At 37.8% G+C, this 26,799-nt stretch overlaps 1 protein-coding gene across 1 annotated transcript in view; it reads left to right on the forward strand.

Annotated features, from left to right (window-relative positions):
- The window catches only part of HFM1 (helicase for meiosis 1), a gene marked incomplete at both ends in the record, with an annotated part of 92,770 nt that overhangs the window by 47,288 nt on the left and 18,683 nt on the right, over window positions 1-26,799 (forward strand). Inside the window, 7 exons of the mRNA XM_079777006.1 lie at window positions 8,367-8,464; window positions 8,547-8,678; window positions 13,268-13,353; window positions 13,838-13,921; window positions 14,049-14,206; window positions 16,001-16,104; window positions 17,297-17,443. Of these exons, the coding sequence (XP_079633132.1) occupies window positions 8,367-8,464; window positions 8,547-8,678; window positions 13,268-13,353; window positions 13,838-13,921; window positions 14,049-14,206; window positions 16,001-16,104; window positions 17,297-17,443 (809 nt within the window). The remainder of the gene's footprint in view (window positions 1-8,366; window positions 8,465-8,546; window positions 8,679-13,267; window positions 13,354-13,837; window positions 13,922-14,048; window positions 14,207-16,000; window positions 16,105-17,296; window positions 17,444-26,799) is intronic.

Here is a 26,799-nt window from a genome sequence, read left to right on the forward strand (position 1 = left end):
ATCTGTGTGAGTCTCTTGTTCTGAGGTGGGTCTCTTGTAGACAGCATATACATGGGTCGTGTTTTTTTATCCATTCAGCTACTCGATGTCTTTTGATTGGAGCATTTAGTCCGTTTACATTTAAAGTTATTACTGAAAGGTATTTGTTTGCAGTCATATCTATTTTTGTGTCTGTATTCCTTCTTACCTGTTTATTTCTTCTTTTTACAGTATTCCCTTTAGCAATTCTTGCATTGCTGGTTTGGTGGTGATAAACTCCCTGAGGCTTTTTTTGTCTGCAAAGCTCCTGATTTCCCCTTCAATTTTGATTGATAGTCTTGCTGGATATAGTATTCTTGGATTCAGTCCTTTGCTTTGCAACACTTTGTATACCTCCTTCCATTCACTTCTAGCTTGTTGTGTTTCTGTTGAGTAATCATTTGACAATCTGATGGGTGTTCCTTTGTAGGTAACTCTCTGTCTCTCTCTTGCCGCCTTTAGGATTCTTTCTTTATCATTTATATTTGCCATTGAAATTATGACATGTCTTGGTGTGGGTCTTTTGGGGTTGATCCTGCTTGGGACTCTCTTTACTTGTGTAACTTTTATCTTTCCCATATCCGGGAAGTTTTCTGTCATTATTTCTTCAAATAGATTTTCTAATCCCTGCTGCTCTTCTTGTCCTTCTGGCAGCCCTATTATACGCATGTTACTTCGTTTCATGTTGTCCCGAAGCTCCCTTAGGCTTTCCTCCTGCTTTTTAATTTTTTTCTCCAATTGCTGTTCAGTTTGAGCTTGTTTCTGTATCTGATCTTCTAACTCACTAATTCGGTCCTCTGCTTCTTGTAGTCTACTGTTGAAACTTTCCATGGTGTTTTTGATTGTAGCTATATCACTTTTCATTTCTTCCTGATTCTTGCATAAGTTGTTGATTTTCTCATCCATCCGATGTATAAATTCCACGACCATTACTCTGAACTCCTTTTCGGTCATGTTGCAAGCTTCAGTTTCACTAATTTCCTTTCTTGGCGACTCCACATTTGCTTTCCTCTGTGAGTTATTTCGTTTCCCCATTCTGGCTATTACCAGAAAGCTCAAGCTTCCATTTGCGTAGACCTGGGCCGTGTGCTGTGGGGACTTCGCTCCACCCGAGTTTCACTGAAGTGCTCTGACACTAGGACGTGTGGCTGCCTTTGGTTGGTGGGAACCAGACTTGCCCAGGGTCAGTGTCCCCAGTGTTCCATGTGGTCTCGTGTGCACACTTAGAATCAGGGGCCCTGTCTGCACCACACTGTTGGTATGTGCCGAAAATGAGATCCTTAGCATGTGCCAGGAGTCAGAGTTTCCCTGTGTCTGCACCAAGACTCGAGTGTCAAAGTCTCTGTTGCCTTGTGTGGTTTCTCGTTGAGAATCAGGGTCCCTGTGTGTGCATGCACCAACAATTGGGGTCGCTGGCTCTTAGTGTGAATGTGCTGTGAGTCAGGGATCCCAGGCAGCTGTGTCCGGCGTGCCAAATTCCCTGAAGTGGAGTTGCGTCCTGTGTGTGCTCTCTCTACTGAGCCAAACCGGCTAGAGCGCACATTCTTAAAATCCTGAAGGTGAGCTGGTTCCGTGGTGCACTCTCCCAGAGTCCCGGAAGGGGGGCGGAGTCCGTCCTGCGCGCCAACTTCCCCAAAGGGAAGCCCTTCTGTGCACGCTCTAAGATTCCCAGAAGGGGGAGCTGTGACCCGCAAGCCAAATTCCCCGAAGGGGAGCCCTCTGTGCGCACTGACAGATTTCCCCGACGGGGAGCTGCTTCTGTCCCGCGCGTACCAAATTCCCTAGGGGGGAGCGCGTCCCTGCGCAAAGCTCGGCAGCTTGGGCGAGGGGCGGGTCTATCAGTTACTATGGCGTTCTCCGCGCGCCTGTGAGCGCTCAGCAGCTTGGGGGAGGGGCGGGTCTATCAGTTACTATGGCGCTCTCCGCGCGCCTGCTGGGAGTGGGGTAGGCTCTTTGACTCACGGAATTCTGCTGAGAAGTCTGGATTCTTGTTGTTTGTTGGTCTGAAGCTGTGATAGCAGTTCTCTGTGCCCAGTGGCTGCAGGGTCCTGGTTTGTGTCAGAAGCCAGGATCCGAGTCTCAGGCAGCTCTGTTTCCCAAGATGGCGTGGTCTCCGCGTCCGCACCAGCCGCTGAGAAGTGTCCGCTTTGTGCGCGGGGCTGCGCCGTCTAGACTGCCCAGTTAGGGAGCCCCTTGGAAGACGTGCAGAATCTAACTGACCTTAGCTCATACACACACACACACCACACACATCTACACTCTCCTCTATGGGTTCCTCACTCACACTCTTTCCCTACCTTCCTGCCGGTCGCCATCTTTTTCCCACATCTGCAGACTTCAATTTAAACAGATGATTTGTGAAAAATTTTAATCAAGAAATATTTATTGAGGGTGTGTTCTGTTCAGGCAAGATATTTGATAGAAAGAAGATATGCTTATCATCAGGAGCGTTTAAGTTAGCTTGAATGAGAACCATACGTATAAAAATAATGGACAGTATGAAAACACATGTAATAAATGTCTGTTGAATGACAGTGGCATTCTGAGAGAGCAAAAGCATGGGTAAAGAAATGCATATATGACAATGAGATGAATAGTCTGCCAAGAATAGGAAGTTTATAATGAGAAGTTTAATTGGAAGAGTAGACAAATTACATTGTAAATTGTAGTGACTTTTACCCAGTTTACAATCATAAATGCAATGATGTGCTATGCCAACTGCTTGGTTTTCTGAATATTTAGATCTTAGTGTTAAAACTTTTTATTTCAAGTATACAGTTTCAGGTAAAAATGATTTTTGTATGTACTCAATTAAACCAGTTAGCTAAAGAAATTTTTCCCCTCCCTAGCTAGAGGAGGTCACTCCTTCTATGGGATATTTCATGATATCTCATTGAATTTTATCTCCCAAATACCTTGATGTCTCAGAAACAAACTTCTCCCCATTGTAAACAATTAATCAGGCTGACCTATAGCTTGGACAACAGAAGTTATTGTTCTGCTTCTTAGCTGTATTTCTCTAGAAATTCTAGTTCCTTAGAGATCATTATCTCCCAATCCTCCCATTTTACAAATGAAGTAAGTGATGCTTCGAGAAGTTGTGACTTGCCCAAGGTTATGTTGCTATACTTGGGACTGAACTAGAACTAGAACCTAGATCTCTTGTTTTGTTTTTTTCTGTAGCATCAACTAACTGTTGAGTCAAATCAAGGTGTTTTTCCACAAGTATCTTCTTGAGAACTCCCTATTTGCAATTTTAATTTTATCTTGCCTTAAATTGGGTCAAACATTATTTTGATTGATTTAAAACTTAAACTTGATGACTTTATAATTGTTTTTATGAATTTAACAATTTTGTTTCCCATTATTGTTTCCCACCTTTATGCATCTACTTGAGTTTGGCCAGGGAGAGAGAATGTGTGTAGGACCTTTCTTAATCCAGAATGTACAGTCTTTTGGTGGGTGATGATGGCTAATAGTTACCACTTTTATGTCTCCCTCTCTTCCCTGTTACTTTGTTGAATTTCAGATGTTAATCATCTTAACTTAAAATTTTTATCATTCAAGTTTCTGCCCTTTATTTTAAGGCTGTTTTTTATTTTTCATAACTTTAATTTCCAGGTCTTTCGCTTTCAGCCCTAGCTGTTTTCTTTAACTGACATTTTCCAGTGAACTCAGTATATATTTCCAAATCAGTGATTTCTTATTAATTTGTTTCTTGTTACTATATTTTGAAAGTAAGACATGGATTCATTTTTAAAGAGTCAAAAATCAAATTTATAAAGCAAAGACTAAGATCGCCCTTGACTACCCCCTATCTCTCTTCCCCAGAAGTAGTATGATGTAAATTTTTTCTGTTTATTTCCTTTCTATTTATTTCATACATATTAGTGTGCTAATAAACATTTGTAATATCTATATATAAGCAAGCTCATACTATAATTATTGACCTAGTAATGTCATAAAGATTCTTTCTATATCAGTATGTACACATATCAACTTCATTTATTATAATAGCAATATATATTTTAATAGCAATGTATTCTATAGTATGAATATATTATAATTTTTAACCACTTCTTATTTGATGAATAGATAGTTTATAAATATTTGCTAGTAAATTGGTGCTGAAATGAACTTATACCATATTTTTCAAGGATTTCTGGGTAAAGGGTTTATACATGAAAAGAGTTAATGTATAATGCCAAATTGCCTTTAAAAAGGCTTTTCTGACAGTTCCCATCCACAATGTAAAAAGAGTGACTATTTTCATACATTTTCCCAATACTGGTTTTGCATCTTTGACCTTTTGCCAATTAATGAGTAAAAAGTTATATTTTAAAATTAGGAGGGAATATACATAATTGGTTTTATGCAAAAGGGAATATGATTTTTATTCAGTTTGCAATCACAAATGCAATGATATGCTATGCCAAGTGCTTGGTTTAGGATATAGAAGGGAATGTTATTATTAGGAGGGAATAATTACTAGGAGGGAATATACATGTTATTAAATTGCTATAAAATCATCTTAGGAAGGTCTTTTATATCTTGTATTTCTTAGAATAGCTTCAACTACATCAAACAGCAATAAAATGAATAGCAATAGCTTAAACAAGATAGACTACTTTTTTATCACAGAATAGATAACTCAAAGTAGAGAGTCTGAGGAAGAAACGGTGGCTTCATGGTGTTATCAGTACTTGGGTTCCTATCTTCTGTCCAACCATTCCACAACTGACTTTTATTTCAAGGTCACCTCATTGTCCAAAAAGACTGCTAGAGCTATAGCCATTACATTTGAGTATCCTCTCTCGATTCAATAGACTTCTTGGAAGTCCCAAACTCACTTTTGCACCAAGTTCCTTGGCTATGCCTACATGCAAAGGAGAATGGAAAATGTCTTAGTGGTATGTGCCTAGATTAAAACTGCGATTCTGCTTGTAAGAAGGAAAGTGAGAATAAATGTTGGTAGGAAAGCAGTCTCTACCTTGCATTCTAAAATCATAGGACTTTTCCTATCATTTATTCTAATACTTTAAAATCATTTTATTTTTATTTTTACTTGTAGGCTTTTCATAAGGCATCTGGAGTTAATTTTTATGTATGGTATGAGTTAAGAATTAATTATATCTTGTCTCCCAAAGATAGTCAGGAGTATTTGATACATATTTACTGTTAGTCTATTTATTTTGTTGCTGTGACAATACCACATTGTTTTATTTACCCTTCTTTTATTGCATGTTTTGTTATCTGGAAAGGCAAGTCCTTCCTTATTGTTCTGTAAAAGATGTTTTGGTCTATTACTGTAGTTTTCTCCCTATGATCATTATGAACTTTAGATCCCTATGGACTTTATTTTTATTATTATTATTTTAATCCTCACTGGAGGATATGTTTTTCATTGATTCTGGAGAGAAAAAAAGGGAGAAGGAGAGATAGAGACATCATCTATTGCCTACCTCCTGCACCCTAGCCCTTACTGGGGATTGAACCTGCAACCTAGGTATGTGCCCTGATTGAGAATTGAACCCACTATCCTTCACTGCATGGGATGATGCTCCAACCAACTGAGCCACACTTGCCAGAGCTAGATCCCTATGAACTTTAGAGTCAGTTCATCAAGGTTTATAAAAAGTCCTGTTGAAATTGGCTTTATAGATTAGTTTGGGGAAGAATTCTTCTTACAGTTTTGAAATCTTTCTATTTAGGTATATGATCTCTCTTTATCCATTCAGATTTTTATGTCTTCCTGTGGTATTTTATATTTAATTATTTAGGATTTATATCTCTTGTTAGGTTTATTTCTTGGCATTTTATGTAGTTTGATAGTGTGAACAGAGTCCTTTTTTAAAATATGTATTCTTTAATTGATTTCAGAGAGAAGAAGGAAGAGGGAGAGAGGGATAGAAACATCAGTGATAAGCCCTGGCCAGCACACTCAGTGGTTAGAGCATTTACCTACAGATTTGATTCCCGGTCAAGGGCACATGCCTAAGTTGCAGGTTCGATCCCTAACCCGGGTTGGGGTGTGTTCAGGAGGCAACCAATAAACGTGTCTCTCTCACATTGATGTTTTTTTTTCTCTCTCTCCCCCTCCCTTCCATTCTCTCTAGAAATCAATGGAAAAAAATATCCTCACTCTTTGGGTGAGGACTTAAAAAAAAAAAAGAAACACCAATGATGAGAGAGAATCATTGATTGGCTGTCTCCTCATGCCCCCCACTGGCGATTAAGCCTGCAACCCAGGCATGTGCCCTGACCAGGAATCAAACCATGACCTCCTGGTTCATGGGTCAACGCTCAACCACTGAGAACACTGGCCAGGCCAGCATCCTTTTTTAAATTGAATAACATATAACGTTGCATTTTATAAATCATTCATTGATGATATATAGGAAGGCTACTGTTTTTTGAATTTTGATTGTTTTATTTGGCTATCTCGCTAAACTGTCAACAGTACTAATAGTTCTTAAGTTGGTTTGCTGGAAGTTCCTAGATAGACAATCATTGTATCTATATAAAGAGTGATTTCTAATAGTTACTTTTATTTTCTTGATTTCTAGTTTGTTTTTTTTTTACTCTGTTTTCCTTAACTTGTAGATGAAAACTTGTCTTATTACTGTTTTTAGTGGTCAAGTTTCCAATGTTTCACCACAAAGGGATTTCTCACACTTTTTGGATTAGGTTCTGGGATCCATCAACCTCCTCCTCACTTATTTGTAAAAACAGGTTTGGGTTCAGGGTAGAGAAGCAGCAACCCCTTTTAGTTCACCACAGTTACTGGATCTGAAAGTTGGGTTTCTCTAAAATTTCTTTTATGTTCTTCGTTTTTTACAGTGTTTCTAACTTTTATTGAGTCAATTTTTGTTAATTTATATGTTCCTGAGATTATCATTCATTTCATCTACCTTGCTAGTTTTATGCCATAAAGTTTTGTTCTCTAATAAGTTTAAATGTTCCTCTAAATATATAATGTCTCCTTTCTAGTTTCTAAAAACTAGTTTGTGTCCTTCTCTTCTTCATAATCAGATTTGCAAGAGGTTTCTATATTATAATCTTCTTGTATTTAAATTCTTAGCCTCGGTGTTTTAATTCTGCTTCATACAGTTTTTTATTTTTAAATTTGTCATCATAGTACTGAAATATCTAGGCATTTTCATTTGTATGCTTATGAGGAACGGAGAGGGAGAAAGAAATAGAAACATCAATGATGAGAGAGAATCATTGATTGGCTGCCTCTTACACATCCCACACTGGGGATCGAACCTGCAACCCAGGCTTGTGCCCTGACCTGGAATCGGACCATGACCTCCTGGTTCATAGGTCAATGCTCAATTACTGAGCCACTGCAGCCGGGCTATATTGTAATCTTTTTAAGCCATTTATTTTCTGAATACAGGCAGGCAGTTTGTTGATGTTTGCAATTGACTATGTTTAATAGTTCTATTCACTTTGATTGATTTTTTTATCTTTTGCTTTCTATTATTTTCTATTTCACTAATTTCTGATTTTGTCTTTATTTTCTTCCTTCTACCTTCTTTTTAATTGTACATTTGCTCCATTTGTTTTGTTTTTCTTATTTTCTATAAAATATTTAAGACTACAAATTTTCTAGAAAATACCCCCCAAGAGAGTAATACTAGAGAGTCTAATAATTTTAATTATATCCATAGAGTTAATTGTGTATCAATGTCTGGTTAGATAAGTAAACAGTAGAAACAAGTAGCAAAAAACCTGGGACATAGGCACAGTGGATGGTAGCTCCTTTTTCCCCCTTTTACTAAACAGCTCTCAAATTTTGTAGCCAAGCAGCTGCTGATTTATAATAATGAACTAATATGATACTGACCTTCATATTTTGAACAGAATCATCAGCACCTAACATTTTGCTTATTACTCATAGGCATTTAATAAATATTTGTTGATTATACAGTTTGTATTTGTTTTTATATAATACTTATAATAGCCCCCAAAGACAGAACTGTATTGAAGGAGAATATGACAAATAGTTTAGATGTGTTGAGGTTAAAGAAAAAGCCTAAGTGATAGTGCCCTATAAGCATTAGAAATTTATCAATCTAGAGATAATGAAAGTCTTGAGAAGAAAAGAGATTTTTGAAAGAAAGGTGAATAAAGAAGAGAAGGGAAGTGAGAACTGAACTTTTGGATATTGGGGAAAAGAAGTAAAAAATACTTGCAACAATAATGATATAAAATATAGATCATGTAGTGTTACAGAAATAAAGGCAAAGAGGAATTTTAAAAAGGGATACTTCAGTCAATGATGTCAAATACTGTGAGATAATAATTTTTAAAAGTAAATAATGATTTTTTTTCCTCCCCAGTCTTATTCAGGCTCAGTTAGGATGCATTCCCATACAAGACTTTTCTTTGACACAAGATACCTCAAAGATTTTCAGAAGTGGCTCACGAATTACAAGATGTATGTTACAGGATTCTTGTATTTTCAATATTTTTTCAGTTAACTAGTGTACTAAATTTAATATTAGAAACTTTTTTTTTAGGGTTGTCAGAGTTTGTGGCTCTTCAAGAAAAGAAGTTTGCCGTACTATTGAACAGTTTGATTTTAGCTAAATGTTTTCGATGTAAACTTTGGGAAAATTCTCTGCATGTATCCAAACAGCTGGAAAAAATTGGTAGGTACTGAATACAGGTAGGCAGTTTGTCGATGTTTGCTATTTATTTTGTATTTTGCTGTTAGGAAAATTATTCTATGATGATTATAGACCTGTAAAGGAAAACTATGTTTATAGGCCTAAATGAGGTACTATACTTTACTCGTCTTGAAAGTCTGATTTTTATTTACTCTGGCTTAAAGGATTCCATTTTAAATTAATTAGGAAACCCAATAAAAACTATTGCTCTTATTTTTAAATTTGTTTTCAAATGAAAAGTGAAATTTTGTTTTAGTGACTAGGTAACTATGAATTGCTCTCTTTTCCATTTTTATGACTATTTTGTTTTTTTGGGTTTTTGTGTGTGTTTTTTTCTGTTCATCAGATTTTTAATTCACTTGATTTTTAGATTCACTTGTTGATAGATATGTATTTGTTGTTCATAATTTTTATCTTTACCTTTTTCTTCTTCTTCCTCTTCTTAAAGAATACCTTTCAGCATTTCATATAATACTGGTTTGGTGGTGATGAACTCCTTCAGCTTTTTCTTATCTGTGAAGCTCTTTATCTGACCTTCAATTCTGAATGATAGCTTTGCTGGGTAGAGTAATCTTGGTTGTAGGTTCTTGCTATTCATCACTTAGAATATTTCTTGCCACTCCCTTCTGGACTGCATAGTTTCTGTTGAGAAATCAGCTGACAATCGTATGGGTGCTCCTTTGTAGGTAATTAACTGTTTTTCTCTTGTTGCTTTTAATATTCTCTCTTTGTCTTTTGGTCTTGGCATTTTAATTATGCTGTGTCTTGGTGTGGTCCTCTTTGGATTCCTTTTGTTTGGGGTTCTCTGCACTTCTTGGACTTGTAAGTCTATTTCTTTCACCAGGTGGGGGAAGTTTTCTGTCATTATTTCTTTAAATAGATTTTCAGTATCTTGCTCTCTCTCTTCTTCTGGCACCACCCATTATTCTGATGTTGGTACGCTTGAAGTTGTCCCAAAGGCTTCTTACACTATCTTCAAATTTTTGGATTCTTTTTTCTTTTTGCTTTTCCGGTTGAGTGTTTTTTGCTTCTTTGTATTTCAAATCTTAGACTTGATTCTTGCATTCCTCTAGTCTGCTGTTGGGTCTCTGTATAATATTTTTTATTTCAGTCAGTGTATGTTTAATTTCTAGTTGGTCCTTTTTCATATCCTCAAGGTTCTCGCTAAATTTATCAGCCTTTTCTAGGAAATTCTTGAAAAACCTTATAACCATGGTTTTGAACTCTATATTTAGTCATTTGTTTTCCTTCATTTCTTTCGTTTGTGATCTGTTTCTTTGTCTCTGCATTTTCGCTGCTTCCCTGAGTTGGTAGGGTAGCTTTGTGTGCTAGGTGTCCTATATGACCCAGTGGCTCGGCCTCCCCAGTTACCTGAGGTGGACACTCTTGGTGCACCCCTTTGTGGACTGTGTGTACAGCCTTGTTATAGTTAAGTCTTGATCGTTGTTGGTATCATTGGAAGGAATTGACCTCCAGGCCAACTGGCTGAGAGGATCAGCTGTGTCTATGCCAGGAGAACTTTTGTGCTGGAGACAGCCTTATGAGACAAGACTTGCAAAATTGCAAAAGCCTCTGTGCTCAGCTTGGATGGGGTGGAGTCTCAGGGCTGAGCAGACAGTCTTGGCTTCCCATCAGCCCTGCCATACGAGGCCCCTGGGTCTCAGTGTCCCTCAGTAATTGCTGCAAGCACCTCTAAGAGTAAGCCGCTCTCGAGTTTCGCCCACTACCAGACAGTCCAGTTTCTCCCCCAATGAATCTGGATTCCCAGATTCTCGCCCGGAACTGGAGTTCAGCACAGTGGGGAGCTTCCGTTTCCCACCCGCTAGAGAAAGCCAGCGGCGCACTCAGCAGTCAGTCCTCTCTTCGCGCACTCATGCGCGCGCCTCCAGACCTTTGCTTTTAACTGCTCCCCTGAGTTTCCACCTGACAGTACAGATTCCCCCCGTATGAGCCTGGGTCCCCAGGGTCTTGCCCGGAACTGGGGTTCAGTGCAGTCGGAACTGAGGTTCAGCGCAGTCGGGAGCTTTTGTCTCCTTCCCGCTAGAGAAAGCCAGCCAGGCACTCAGCCGCCCACGTGCGTATCTCCGTACCTCAGCCTTTTGTAGCTCCTCTGATTCTCTGTGTGCTTTCCTCTTTCCTTCTAGTTGTAGAATTTCCACTCAGCTAGCTTTCCTGTGGTTCTGGATGATGTTCGTTTTGTCTTTTAGTTGTAGTTTTCGACTATTTTGTTTTGATCTCAGTGACAAGGTACAGAGCTAGCAGTCTTGGCCATTCCTAATTCATTATAGAAAATTATACCACTTATTTATATTTCAACTTTATTTTTTTCAATAACAGCATTATATTAGTACTAATCTTCATGAAGATTCTGAAGACAAAATATTATGCCTGATTATTTCCTGTTTATTGGGATCTAGTTCAGGGTGTGAACTGAAAAACTCTAGAGGGGAACTTTTACAAAGACTGGGATATGACTAAAGCACTCTGGAGTTTTCCAGTTTGCTGCCTTTGGCTTTGTGACCCTCCTCCTTCTTAGATAGAACTCTAAAAAGAGAGTTGTTAGCCCATGACTAACAGTCTAGCCCTGGCCAGCGATTGGGGCCAATTAAGACCATCTCGCCCAGTCCCAATCAGGGCTGATGGGGGCCGGCCTGTTGGGGAGGGACTGCAGGAGGGCTCCAGGGTGTGTCCAGCCCTCTTACCCAGTCCCGATCAGCTGGACCCCAGCAGCAAGCTAACCTACTGGTCAGAGTGTCTGCCCCCTGGTGATCAGTGCACATCATAGTGACTGGTCGAGCGGTCGACTGAACAGTTGACCAATTGGTCGGACACTTAGCAGATTACACTTTTATTATATAGGATATGCATCTTGGGACATGAAAAAAATCATGTAAGGGATCATTAGGGATTCTCTTATTATTCCTTAGAACAAAGATCTCCTACTTTTTTATTTCCTTGAAATTTGAAATCAGTTGGTAGCAGAGAGCTGACTAGTTCTGGGAGCTGGGGTGAAGGTGGGGATTGGCTGGTGAAAGTAAGATCCAGTTCGAGGAGAGATTCCTGATGAAAAGGGTCACCTTCCTACAGAAGTTCTGGCAAACTAAGTGCCATACTCATCCCACAAAGACAAGAGTTCTGAATTGTGAAGGAGGTTCCATATAAGATTTAGGAAATAGCAATTTACAGAAAAAATTGAAATTAGATTAAATGGTTACTAATAAAAGTTTCATTGAACTTAAAAAAGCCAGTCTTTCTGACATTAGAATATTGTCAGTCTGGGTGTTGGTTGAATTCTGTACCTCCCAAATTGTCGAACACTAACATTTTTCTACATTTAATCATAGAAAAGTGAGAGAATCAAGCAAAAAAGCAAATCTAAGCTCTTATAAAGAGCATCAGGAAAGAAATAAAGAATACACATTGATTTTCAACAATGTTTATAAACTAAAAAATGAAAATTCAGGAGAAGTTTTGAGGGAAAATGAAAATGAACATTAAGGAATTATGAATAGTAGTTGTGTCTTAAGAATAAGAAAAATTCCCATGAAAGAATAAAGATGTGAGTAAGGAAATAGGAGTGTCATATCATCATCAATAACATATGTGTGTAGATAGAGTGGTAATATTTTGAAATTTTATACTTCTGACAATATCTTCTATTTGGGGACTTGATTAAATTCATTCATGAGTGTAATAATTTAAAATTTTAGTTTCTTAAAGCATAAAGAAAAAGAAAAGGTCCAAAGATGGAAGTGAACTTGATATATTTAAGGAACAAAATATATATTGTGGCTGGACAATATTCAGCAAGAGGAGAAGGGTAGAAAATTAGATGGGAGAGGTAGGCTGTGGTCAAGGCATATAGGTAAGGGAGTTTGGCCATAGTAAGGAAATTGCCATTTTATTCTAAATGCAATGGAAAGGTATTGGAAATTTTAAGCAGAAGAGTAAAATTATCTTATTTAGGTACAGACAAGAGAGAACTCTAAGACAGAGATGCTCAGAATACCATAGTTTCATAAAGCAATATTCTCATCCCTGAATCATGTTGCTTTTTTCAAACACGAGTATAATAATGGGTGTCTCTTGGTACTTGCTTTACGGATGACATATGATAAAACTAAGGGCTGAGCCATCATGTGAACCAAAGAGTTCCTCTTTCTTTTGTATAGTAAGCAAATGCATGTTTTATTTCAGTTTGAAAAAAGATATAAACAACTGAATAATGTTACTGCCCAACTCATTTAACTGAAAATATTTTTTAAAACTTTAAAAAATGAGCCCTAGCCAGTTTGGCTCATTGGTAGAACATTGACCTGCAGACTGAAGGGTTCCAAATTCGACACCAGTCAAGGGCACATGCCCTGCTTGCAGGCTTGATCCCCAGTAGGCGGTGTGCAGGATGCAGCTGATCAATGATTCTCTCTCTCTCTCCCTTCCTCTCTGAAATCAATAAAAATATAAGTCAGTTATTAGTCTGAATCTAACTTTTTTACTAATGTAGCTAAATATTTAAATATACATTTTTTAATAGATTGTTTAAAAACTGCTATTTGATTAATTTTCCACAGGTATAACATTGTCAAATGCAATGGTTAATGCAGGTTTGACTTCCTTTAAAAAAATAGAAGAAACAGATGCAAGGGAACTTGAACTGGTATTTAACATTCACTTATTCCTAATATTACCTCTATTCTTAATGTACATTCTAAAGCTAACTTTTATATATTTATTTCTAGTAAAATGATTTTTCTCCTCATAGTCATAAGTATTTTAACTTAATGTTTTAAGTAATAAGCATTACTCAAACTATTGGCTAGCCCTGGCCGGTGTGATCAGTGGTTAGAGTGTTGGCCGGGGCACCAAAGGGTTGATGGTTTGATTCCCAGTCAAGGGCAATGTGCCTGGGTTGCAGGTTTGATTCCAATCTCTCTCACATTGATGTTTCTTTCTCTCTTTTCCTCTCTCTCTCTCCCTTGTCTCCTTCCTCCCTCACTGTCACTGTCTCCAAAATCAATGGGAAAAATATCCTCGGGTGAGGATTAACAACAATAACAACAAAAACCTATTTGTTATATAAAGTATTTTACTAAAAGAATTTTTAGTGTGTGGTCAGAATATAATGATATAAGTGTTTTTAGATTTTAAATAGGCATCCCCCTTTTGGAACTCAGATAAAAGAAACAGTGATGTATCTTCCAAAATATGAACTCTCAGTTGAACAGGTAAATATTTTGCTTTCTAGATATTTTGATTGTCTTATCAGGAATAATGCTCCTCATAGCTGAGTTGGAGCTGAGTATGAGTAGTAAGGCTATTTTTAATATTTTTTATGCCTATCCTTTTTTAAAGATTGCAAGATATAGTGACATGATGGCGGAAATATTAGTGACCATTACATTAAGAAACTTTGAACAGCTACAAACTAAAAGAACAGCACCAGATTTTCACTATGTTACCTTACTCATAGGTGATGCAGATAATCAACTGGTTTTTAAGCACAAAATTATGTAAGTGTAAAAATTTCTACTTCATTTTATTTCTAAGTCTATAGTATAAAAGAAAAAAATCCACTGAGTAGAAAAAGCAATACAATCACTGTAGGATTAATTAAATTAGATTTTTCTGATGCTATAATGGGGTAGTTTTTCTGTTTGTCTTTTAAAGAAGATATTAACATTGAGCCTGTTGTTTTAGATTATTATATTTGGTACTATAATGAACAAAGTTGGAAACAAGTGAATAGATAACCTTTAGGAGTATCTATAGTCCACTGTTGCTGAACTTTCTTATTTGTTGCTTTTCTTCAGTCATTCATGATCTTACTACTCACTTCAAAATATATCTTTTATTTCAACATTTAAATCTAACAAACTACTATAGCTCCATTATAGGATCCAGCCAACCAGATCATATATATAAAGGAGGTACTTCCCTTATACCTAGTTCTTTAGCATGCCATTCTGTAATTTTCATTTGAGTTGTTTTTTCTAATATTGCTCTTTTTTCTAAGATGTCATAAACAAACTCTAAGGATATCAATTATAGCTATAGCTAATATTTTTTGAGCAATTAGTAGGTTCCAGGTATTTAATTGTTTAATCTTTGTAGGGGACAAATTCTACTATTATTTACATTTTGTAGAAGAAATTGAGACCAAGAGAATTTAATCAGTTTGTTCAAAAACATATAGGTACTTTAAAGTCTAGATTTGAACCCAGGCATTCTGACTCCAGAGCCTATGCTCCTAATCATATTATTGTATGTACTTGTAAATTCAGGAATGGCAGTGGCTAGTGTATAGAGAATACCTTCCTAAAATGTCCCATGCAAGGTTCCTAAAGAAACTGCAGTGACTGATAGGATATCCCTTTCACTGATAATTATGTTCCTGCAACTAACCATGGCACACTTATAGAGAATATCCTATCCTATATAATAAAAGGCTAATATGCAAATCGACCGAACAGCAGAACGACTGGTCACTATGATGCGCACTGACCACCAGGGGCCAGATGCTCAATGCAGGAGCTGCCCACTGGTGGTCAGTGCACTCCCACAGGGGGAGTGCCATTCAGTCAGAAGCTGGGCTCACAGCAGCAATGGTGGCAGGAGCCTCTCCTGCCTCCACGGCAGCACTAAGGATGTCCGACTGATGGCTTAGGCCCGCTCCCCACGTAAGCCATCAGTCAGACATCCCCCGAGGACTCCTGGACTGTGAGAGAATGCAGACCGGGCTGAAGGAAACCCCCCGCCTCCCGAGTGCACGAATTTTGTGCACCAGGCCTCTAGTATCATTATACAAATCTTTATTCTCTCTGTCAACAAAATCTAATGACAACCTTAATTATATGAGACTAAAATAAGTTCAGTCACAAAATTGGTTGTTGATTTGTTTGTGGTATTATTAAACACAAACTATTTTAGATCAATCTTATACTATTGAAATTCTCATAAAGTCATGTAATTTATGTATAGCTATCTTTACAGTGTTAGTGATTAAGGGATAAGCTCATGGGTTATTGATAGCAACAATATATCCAGGTGGCCTGAAGTGAGTCATTCAACTTGGAATCAGCTGGTGGGTCAATGTATAGTTAAGAAAATTATGGTAATGGTAGTTCCACTGACATTCCAGTTCCTCTTCCAAGAATCTGGGGAAAGTAACTTTCAATACTGACTTCAGTTTACTACCAGATAGGATATATCTTAGGATCAATCAGCTCTTGAAGATTAACATATTATTTTATTTAGTGTTCAGATTATTAATTAAATGATATATTAATTAAAGTACTCTTTTTCAGGGATTCTGTTTTGCTAAAAGCTGGAAATTGGACTAAAAAGATTGATGTGAAGAGAGCTCTTAAATCTGAAGAACTTAGCATAAATCTAATTAGTTCTGACTATGGTAAGTTCATTGAAGGAATGAAGACATGAATGTAAAGAATATGATATTTAAAAATTATTGCCTTTATGCTGTAACAAAACAATATATGTCAATGATATTATATAAAAAGAATTGATTTAAGTAACATGAATCATTTTAAAGGGAAATTTTATGTATTTAGATATGTAAAAGATAGCATGGACTAGGATAACAAAATTAAATTTTTATCTGTTCATTTATACATATTTTATTTTCCAAGATAGGTAAATATCAATTATTGTGGGAACATTGTTTTTATTTTTATGCTCATGCATAAATTTTCATTTTTAAACTTTTTTTTCATTGCATTTCTCATTCCTGGGTTTATTAGACCTTTTAGTTCAAAAGGTATAAAAGTATAAGAGATATAAAAACAAATAAGTGATCTCATGTATAGATTTATATTACTGAAACTAGAGGCCCCGTGCACTAAATTTGTGCACTCGGGGTAGGGGGGTCCCTCAGCCTGGCCTGTGCCCTCTCCTAGTCCGGGAGCCCTCGGGGGATGTCTAACTGATGGCTTAGGCCCGCTCTCCCAGGGGGGAGAGCGGGCCTAAGCCATCAGTCAGACATCCTTAGCACTTCTTCGGAAGTGAGAGAGGCTCCTGCCACTGCCTCTGTTCTGTGCTCACCAGCCATGAGCCTGGCTTCTGGCACCACCAGGGGCAGCTCCTGCATTGCGCATCTGCCCCCTGGTGGTCGGTGCGCATCATAGCGACTGGCAGTTCTGCTGTTGGACCGAAACTGGCTCTCTGACATCCCCAGAGGGATCCCGGATTGCGAGAGGGCACAGGCCAGGTTGAGGGACCCCACCAGTGCATGAACAGGGCTGAGGAGGGATGCAGGAGGTTACCCATCCGGGGAGGGATCGCGGGAGGGCTCCAGAGCCTGTCCAGCCTGTCTCACTCAGTCCTGATCGGCCGGACCCCAGCAGCAAGCTAACCTACCAGTCGGGGCATCTGCCCCATGGTGGTCAGTGCACATCATAACGACTGGTCAACTGGTTAACTGTCTGCCCCCTGGTGGTCAGTGCACATCATAGTGAGTGGTTGAGCGGCCTTAGCATATCATTAGCATATTACTTTTTGATTGGTTGAATGGACGACCAGACACTTAGCATATTAGGCTTTTATTATATAGGATAATCACTTATATGCTTTTTTCCTTTTTCCAGTTGGACTTGATATTCAGCGAAAATTTACAGTCTTTTACTTAGGACCCAAGAGGCTTGGAAATCAAATAATTATACGAAAAAAATCAGTAACAGAGATTTCCCATTCTAAACATTCAGATAGGTCTACTGTAGCAGAACCCAATAAAGGTAAGTAGCTATATATATTCCTGGTTTGCATTAAAGCAAAGATATGGCTGCAGAAGAATATAGGTGTAGATTAGTGGTTGACATGAACCATGAATAGGAAAAAATGAGGAGCCACTACTAATAGCATGTGATTTATTTTTGTGGTTATGACAATGTTTTGGAATTAAAGTATGGTGGTAGTTGCACAACCTTGGGAATATATTAAAACAGATAGAATTGTATACTTAAAGGAATGGATTTTATGGTATGAATTATATTTTAATTTAAAAATCAATTGCATTATTATATACCAGTTGAATAAAAGAGAGACAAATAATAATTTAAAAACTACCATTAAAAAAAACAAAATAAAACTACCATTAAAAATTACATCAGAAATCTCAAATACCTAATAATACAGTAGCAAAGATATTTAAGACCACTACATGAAAACTAAAAATCATTACTATAAGAAAATTAAGGAAAACATAATTAATTGAGGGATATACCACCACTTTAAGGATTAAAGGTTCAATATTATTAAGATGTCAATTGTCTCCAAATTAATTTTTAGATTCAATGCAATCCCAATACCAGAAGGGTTTTTTTCCTGAAAGAACACACTGATTATAAAATTCATGCAAAAATTCAAAAGAATAGGAATAATCAAGATAAACTTGAAGAAGAAAATATAACTGCACAATTTAATTTACTAGATAGCAGGACCTGTTATTAAACAGTAGGTATTGAAAGTGACATAGGCATAGGGTAGATACATTAATCAGTGGAATATATTAGAGTCCAGAAATGGACCTACAGATGTACAGTTACTAATTTATGACAAAATCAGTGTCTTGACCCTGACCTCAGACTCTACACAAAAATTATTTTCTAATATATAGTTGATTTAAAGTGAAAGGAAAACTATAAAACCTTTAGAAATAAAAATAGATCTTCAAGACCTTGGAGTAGGTTGATTTCTTAAATAGGACACAAAAAGTGCTAATTATAAAAACATTTGATGAATTTGACCATGCTAAAATTAAGAACAAGACACCATCAAGAGAGGGAAAGGCAACCATAGAGTGTCAGAATAAATTGCACTACAGATATCTTGTTGTTATGGGCTGAATTGTGTCCTCCAAAAATTTGTATGTTGAAATTCTAATCTCCAGTACCTCAGAATTTGTCTTTATTTGAATATGGATGTTAAGAAGTAAGTAAGTTAAAATGAGGTAATTAGTTGGGCCCTAATCCAATATGACTGGTTTCCTTTAAGAAGAGGAAATTAGGATACAAACACACACAGAGGGAAGACCATGTGAAGACATGGTTTTTAAATGGTTGGTGCACTCTGCTAGGGCTAACAAATACTAAACCCTTTTTGTTGTTGTTAATCCTCATCCACAGATATTTTTCCCATTGATTTTTAAAGAGAGTGAAAATGAGGGAGGGAGGGAGGGGGAGAACTAGAGAAAGAAACATCAATGTGAGAGGGACACATTGATAGATTGCCTCCTGCATGTGCCCAACCAGGACTGGGGATCGAACCTGCAATCCAGATACTTGCCCTTGACGAGGAATCAAATCTACAACCCTTAGGTCCGAGATCCGATGCTCTAACCACTGAGCTCACCAGCCTGGGCTACTTCTTTTTATACTCTTTGGTGTATATGAGCAAAATCAAGAACTTCAATTCAGCAGTATACTCCTTTCCTTAATAAATAGATAACAAAATTATAGTATAATATATGACCAAAAAATGAAAAGATGTTCTCATCCTATATAATAAAAAGCTAATATGCAAATATCTATGACATGTACTGACCACCAGGGGGCAGACGCTCAACACAGGAGCTGACCCCTGGTGGTCAGTGTAATCCCACAGGGGAGCACCGCTCAGCCAGAAGCCAGGCTCATGGCTGGAGAGTGCAGCTGCAGTGGTGGAAGCCTCTCCCACCTCCACGGCAGTCGGACATCCCCTGAGGGCTCCCAGACTGCGAGAGGGTGCAGGCCAGGATGAGGGACGCCCCCCCAGTGCATGAATCTCGTGCACCGGGCCTCTAGTTTATAAATAAAATCACTCTGTGCATAAATCTATGATTAACTTAAGTCAGAAACGGCAAAAGTCTTAAGTAATACTTTCAACAATATTAACTCCAGTAGCTTATGTACAGACCAAATTATTTGAATTTAAAATTAGGATGTGAGGCTAAGTTTGTCATGGGTGCCACTATTTCTATTTCTTTCTCTGTGTTTTTTTTTAAGCAACTGACCCTTGTTCCAGCAACCATAATTAGCCCTGTTAAAATAATTTTAAATATTTTGCTTAAATACATTTCTAGTTGACATTAATAAATTTATTTTACGGAGAAACCAAGATGGCGGCATAGGTAAACACCTGAACTTGCTGCCTCACACAACCACTTCAAAACTACAACTAAAAGACAAAACGGACATCATCCAGAACCACAGGAAGGGTGGCTGAGTGGAAATTCTACAACTAGAAGGAAAGAGAAAAGCACACTGAGACTCACAGGAGCTGTGGAAGTAAAGTGCAGAGGTACGGAGGCGCGCGCGAAAAGGGCTGTCAACTGAGTACACGGCTGTCTTTTTCAATCCTCAGGGAGACACAAGCTCCCGACTGCTCTGAACTCCAGTTCCAGGTGAGACTCTGGGGACCCAGACTCATACGGGGAGAAACTGGACTGTTTGGCATCAGGCAGAACTCAAGGGCGGCTTTCTCTCAGAGGTGCTTGGAGTGATTACCGAGGGACACTGAGACCTGGGGGCCTCTTAGGGCAGGGCTGACAGTCAGCCATTGCTGTTTGCTCCACCCTGAGACCCCGCCTCACTCACGCTGTGCGCAGAGGCTTTTGCATATGAATGGCCTGGTCCTTTGAAATCTAAACTTACCTAACAAACTGTAGCTGAGTCAGTGAGACCCAGAACATCCAAAAGAAGGCCCAAGGCCCCACAGCAGCTTGCATTGCTTCACTGCTGGGCCTCATCTGGGCACCTCCAAAACCCAAACAAAAAAGAGGAATCTGCAGATCTCTTTGTAGCTCCTGCTGGGTGGCCTCAGGCAGAGGCTAAATTAGCACCTCCTTGGAGACCCAAGAGCCAGTGTACCCAGGGGTCAGAGTGGGACCATCCAGATTACAACTCCTCAGAGCCTTAAGGGACGCACTCAAGGGGCAGACTTAGTGAGCACCAAAGCCCCACTGAAGCAAGTCTTGTCTCCAGCACAGAAGTTCTCCCATCATAGACAAAGCTGATCCTCACAGCCAATTAGCCTGGAGGTCAATTCCTCCCAGTGATACCAACAACAATCAAGGCTTATCTACAACAAGACTGTGCACACAGCCCACAAAGGGGTGCACCAAGAGTGTCCACCTCAGGTAACTGGGGAGGCCGAGCCACTGGGCCCTGTAGGACACCTAGCACACAAAGCCACACTATCAACACAGGGAAGCAGCCAAAATGCGGAGACAAAGAAACAGGTCACAAATGAAAGAAATGGAGGATATAGAGTTCAAAACCATGGTTACAAGGTTTTTCAAGAATTTTCTAGAAAAGGCCAATAAATTTAGTGAGACCCTCAAGGATATGAAAAAGGACCAACTAGAAATTAAATATACACTGACTGAAATAAAGAATAATATACAGAGATCCAACAGCAGAATAAAGGAATGCAAGAATCAACTCAAAAGATTTGAAATACAAAGAAGCAAAAAACACCCAACCGGAAAAGCAAAAAGAAAAAAGTATCCAAAAATATGAAGATAGTGTAAGGAGCCTCTGTGACAATTTCAAGTGTACCAACATCTGAATTATGGGGGTGCCAGAAGAAGGGAGAGAGCAAGATACTGAAAACGTATTTGAAGAAATAATGACTGAAAACTTCCCCACTTGGTGAAAGAAACAGACTTACAAGTCCAGGAAGTGCAGAGAACCCCAAACAAAAGGAATCCAAAGAGGACCACACCAAGACACATCATAATTAAAATGCCAAGACCAAAAGACAAAGAGAGAATATTAAAAGCAGCAAGAGAAAAACAGTTAATTACCTACAAGGGAGCACCCATACGATTATCAGCTGATTTCTCAACAGAAACTATGCAGTCCAGAAGGGAGTGGCAAGAAATATTCAAAGTGATGAATAGCAAGAACCTACAACCAAGATTACTCTACCAAGCAAAGTTATCATTCAGAATTGAAGGTTAGATAAAGAGCTTCACAGATAAGAAAAAGCTAAAGGAATTCATCACCACCAAACCAGTATTATATGAAATGCTGAAAGGTATTCTTTAAGAAGAGGAAGAAGAAGAAAAATGTAAAGATAAAAATTATGAACAACTAATACATATCTATCAATAAGTGAATCTAAAAATCAAGTGAATAAAAAATCTGATGAACAGAATAAACTGGTGAATAGAATAGAATCAGGGGCATAGAAAGGGAGTGGACTGACAATCCTTGGGGGGCAAGGGGTGTGGGGGGTGCGGGAAGAGACTGGACAAAAATCATACACCTATGGATGAGGACAGCGGGAGGGGGGTAAGGGCATAGGGTGGGGTGGGAACGGGATGGAGGGGAGCTATGGGGGGAAAAAAGGAACAACTATAATAATCTGAACAATAAAGATTTATTTAAAAAATAATAAAATAAAATAATGACAAAATAAAAAATAAATTTATTTTACTTTAAGTACTTGGAACTGGGGGCTTTAAAAACATACATTAATTATATGTAATTTAACATAATATGTTACAAAACTATAAAAATATGAATTTCAGATTATGATTGTGATGAAATTGCAATCTCTTTACAGTATACCTGAAAGTACAGCTTAACTTAGGTCAGTTATCTCTTTGAACCTTATTTTTTGAGTTATCAATCTCTGTAAGCTTCTATTTGTTAAGACAAATTCAGACAATTTGCAGGCTATAGGGAGTGGAGTGGAAGCAGGGGAGCACTTATATTTCCTAAGTGCCATTTCTAACAGAAATATAGTAAAAAGTTTTTGTCACTTAGGTGATGTCCATATACTATAATTCTATAAAAACACTTGTATACAGTCTTAATTCCAGACAAGACTTGCTAACACTGGCTTGAAATTTTGGGGAGTCCCAGAATCTCTAATTAGACTCTCGGGTCCTACTTAGTTTTCACCACGGGGAACAAATGTGTATAGTCATTGTGCACCATCTTGTGGTAATGTTTAGAAATGCATCTATTAGATGCATTGGGTTAAGGGATGAAGCATTCTCTATCCCTTATTGTGAAACAGCTATTTCCTCCTAGTCTTCCCACCCCCAAAAACAGTAGATTCTTTTCCTAAATAAAGTAAATGCATTTTCTATGGAGAACTAAGGCAGCCGTATAACTAGGAAGGCAGGGTGGTTGAGTGATCAGGCTCTGGAATTAGACTGCCAGAATTAGAGTCTCAAATTGGCTATTTATTATCTGCATAGTCCTGAATATGTTACTTAACCTCTGTATGAATTAATTTTATCATATGTAAAATGGAGCTATAATAGGACTGCCTTATAGACAGACAGCCAAGGATGAAGAGACACTTGAGGAAAATCTGGAACATATGAAAGAAAGCCCAAAATAAAACAGAAATTGGATGAAAGAGCAACAGGATATTTCAGGGATGTAATAAAATGTAATATAAACTAATTAATAACCTCAGAGAAATTAAATATTAAATTGCAATCATAAAACAGAATAGGATGCCATGAAAAAAGCTATTAATAAGAGTGAGTACAAGGAAATAAAAACTATGATTTAAAAAAAATAGCCTAGCTGGAGGGCCAAAAGATAAATGTCAGTACAAACTAAATAAAAGCAAAAAGACAAGGAGACAAAAAATAAAAGACAAAGGGGGCAACCTAGGAGTCTGATGGCTGACTAACAAGTTTACCATAAAGAGAGGAAACAAATCAGAAGTCATAATTTATGAAAAATTTGTAGACTTGAAATGAAACAAATCTGCACATCAAAAAGACTTAGTGCTAGTTAGGGTGAATGAAGGAAGATATACAAAGGAGGCTTAATTGTAACATTTCAGAACATCATGAATAACGAGAAAATCATAAATGCTTCCAAGGAACAAAAATTAAAGTTGTGTTAGTCTTTTTATTAGGAACACTGGATGCTGGAAGACAATAGACTTAAAAATGCAAGGGGAAATGATTTTGAACCCTGTGTCCTATACCCAGCCAAACTTTTAATTAAGTTTGAAAGAAAAATAAAGATACTTTTTAATATATTCAAGGATTCAGAAAGTTTAACTGTCACACATCCTTTCTCGGGCAGTTTGGGGATGAGCACAAGAAAACAAAGCAGTTAACCAAGAAAGGAAAAGTCAAAGAATCTAGGAATAGTAGAGTCAGTGCAGGAGTTTAATGAAAGGACGTTTCATTAAAGGATGACAACTTTAGGACTGGCCTAGATTGCATTAGGAGGAAGGTGGAGGCCTCTAGAAAGGAAGTATCTATGAAGGGAGAATAAATGGTGAAGTGTTTCCATGTATTTGTCTTTATCTTTGAAATATTAAGTGAACTTAAACTTAAGGTAGATATTGCTGGACTAAAAGGAAGGCAATAAAACTTAAGGGACAGCAATATGCTGCTCAAGGAAGAAAAGCACTCCACTTAATTCTCCATAAAATATATTTTTACCTTCTATATATCTCTCAAATCAGTTCATTCTCTGTATTTCTCCCACCACCTAGACTGAGTCACTTTCATTTTTTGGTTGTTGCTTAAATGACTGCAGTAACTTCTTAACTACTTATGTATTTATTATATTTTTAATTACAGTTTACATTCAGTATTATTCTGTATTAGTTTCAGATGTACAGTATAGTGGTTAGATAATTATATACTTTATAGAGTGGTCCCTCCGATATTTCAAGTACTCACCTGACTATATACATAGTTATTACAATATTATTGGCTATATTTCCTATTCTGTAATTCACATCTCTGTGACTATTTTGTGACTACCAATTTGTACTTCTTAGTTCCTTCACCTTTTTCACCCAGCCCCAAACCCTCCTCCCCTCTGTCAACCATCAGCCTCTTCTCTATATCTATGAGTCTGTTTCAATTTTGTTTGTTTTTTAGATTCCACATGTAAGTTAACTAGTTTTCTTGCATCCACTCTGTCATCTCTCAAATCCATTCTCCTTATTGTACTCCATAGATTGGTTTTTTTTTCAAAATGCAAATTCAATCATGTCCCTTCTTTGGTTAAAACACTTCAGTGGCTCCCCATAGCTTTTAGAATAGAAGATTCAAAACATTAACAGGTTCCATACTGTCAGGTGGTCAATCAGTCCCTAAGTAGCAGTGTGTTGACAGCTGCTATGTAGACTTGCCTCACCTCCATAGAATTGGCTATTTAAGGACACAAGAGACCCAAATAGATTTAGACAGTTTATTACTTAGCCAGTAAAACAAGATCAGCAAGGTATCAACTGCTTGCTGGGAGTGGCCATGTGATGAGAATGTTAGGCTGCTTTGTTTTTAAAGAGTCAACCCTAGGTTGCAGTTAAGTGGTTTTATAGCCTGCAGCTGTACCTGAAAGGGGTAAGGTGAAAAGTCCTTATGTCTTACTGGAACCAGAAGGTAGATGAAAACTGCAAGATAGCCTCCTTCAAGCTAAGGAGGCAGATGAAAAATGACCTTTAACTTCTCACAAGACTGCCTATCTTGATGTGGCCCAAATAGAATCAGAGGGCGTTCTGTAAGTAGTTGAGCCTTGCCTGTATGGCCTATGTGCAATTGCCAGGATGCCATGGTGGAGCTGTTTCCCTACAAACACAGGTTGACCTTTCTACTACAGTTTCATCTCTTACACTCACTCTCTTACCTGAGCTCAGACACATTGACCTTCTTTCAGTTTCTCAGTGCTTTCCTTGTCATAGAGCTTTTGCACCTGTTATTCCCTCTGCCTGAAACACTCTTTCTCCTATCTTTTGCCTTGTTAACTCCCACTTTTACTCCTTAGCCCAGTTGTCACTTCCTTAAGGAACTGACCAGGACAGATCCCCCTGTTAACGAATAGCATTGTACCCCTCTCCTTTAGAACCTTCAGAACAATTTTAATTTTATAATTACTATATAATCTTTAATTAATGTAATAGTAGTGATAACATATACACTAATGTATTTATCCCTTGATTTGTAAAGTGCTTTCACATATTTGATTTTATCTTTTCATCTCTGTGAGGTAAACAGAACAGGTATTATTTTTAATCTCTATTTTTTACAGATAATAGCCCATATTAGAACTCATGTTCTCTTACTCTAGTTTAGGGTGACCTATACTTTTCCACCGTGTTTTTTATGTAAATACATTAAATATAAGGCAGCGTATAATAAGCAGAGAGGGACAAAGAAAATGCTATAGGTACTCAAAGGAAAAGGAAATCAGATGGTGTGATTAGGATAGAGCTCCATGATATAGTTGTGGTTTAAATTGGCCTTGTGAGAGATGAGATCAAGAAGTAGGGCAAAACTTTGCAAGCCATAGCCTTCCTTGTAGAGTATAATGTCAAAACCTTTGAACCAAAGATTGCTGGAAGCACACCTGTATTTGAGGAAATTTGGTGTTGAAGAGCACAGCAGTGGCAGAACTGTGAGTCATCTCGGGGAGTTGAGGAGTTTGAGGATTTCCACTTGTGCTGGGTGATTCTTAGAAGGGTTTAGAGAAAGCAGGGGTCAGTTCTGTATTGGGTGCTCTCAGAAAGTGGAGTGTTGAATATCTGGGTATTTTTTATCTTGGAGATGGAAGGATTAAAGAAATAGTAGTCATTTGTGTCAACCAGAAGAGGGGGATGTTTAGTTATTTTTGTGGTTCTTGAGGGTCCTTACTAGTATCTCCAGTTTTAGAAATAATGGCACTGTAGTTTTATCTCTGTCTTCTATAGTCAGTGTGGCCTTATCTGAGTATTGTTTATATTCTTCCAAAGTTGTTTATGTTCAGTTGGGAACAATATTGTTCAGCTATTAGCTTCCAGTTGCCAGGGATGTTTTATTACTTAATCGGTACCCAATACATTGATCTGCTTAGCCCTCAAGGTGTCTGGCCATTTGCCTCATATGGTGGTGAGCAGGTTATTCATTTACTCTAGGGCACTATACGTACACAGTATTATCATTGAAAAAGGCTGATGGAGCAAAGACACTAAAAATGAAGAGTAAAAGGTCAAGAAAGGTTGTAAAGGTTTCAAAGCTCTTTACTATCTACATTTTTAGTTCACTTAAAATCTATGCTCTAGCAAAAGTAAACTGATTTTGTTTCTACCATTTGTAGTTTGCTGCCTTTGGATAACATGTTTTTCCTCTGGGACATCTCCC

Source organism: Cnephaeus nilssonii, assembly GCF_951640355.1.
Source record: "Cnephaeus nilssonii genome assembly, chromosome: 7".
Lineage (NCBI taxonomy): Eukaryota > Metazoa > Chordata > Mammalia > Chiroptera > Vespertilionidae > Cnephaeus > Cnephaeus nilssonii.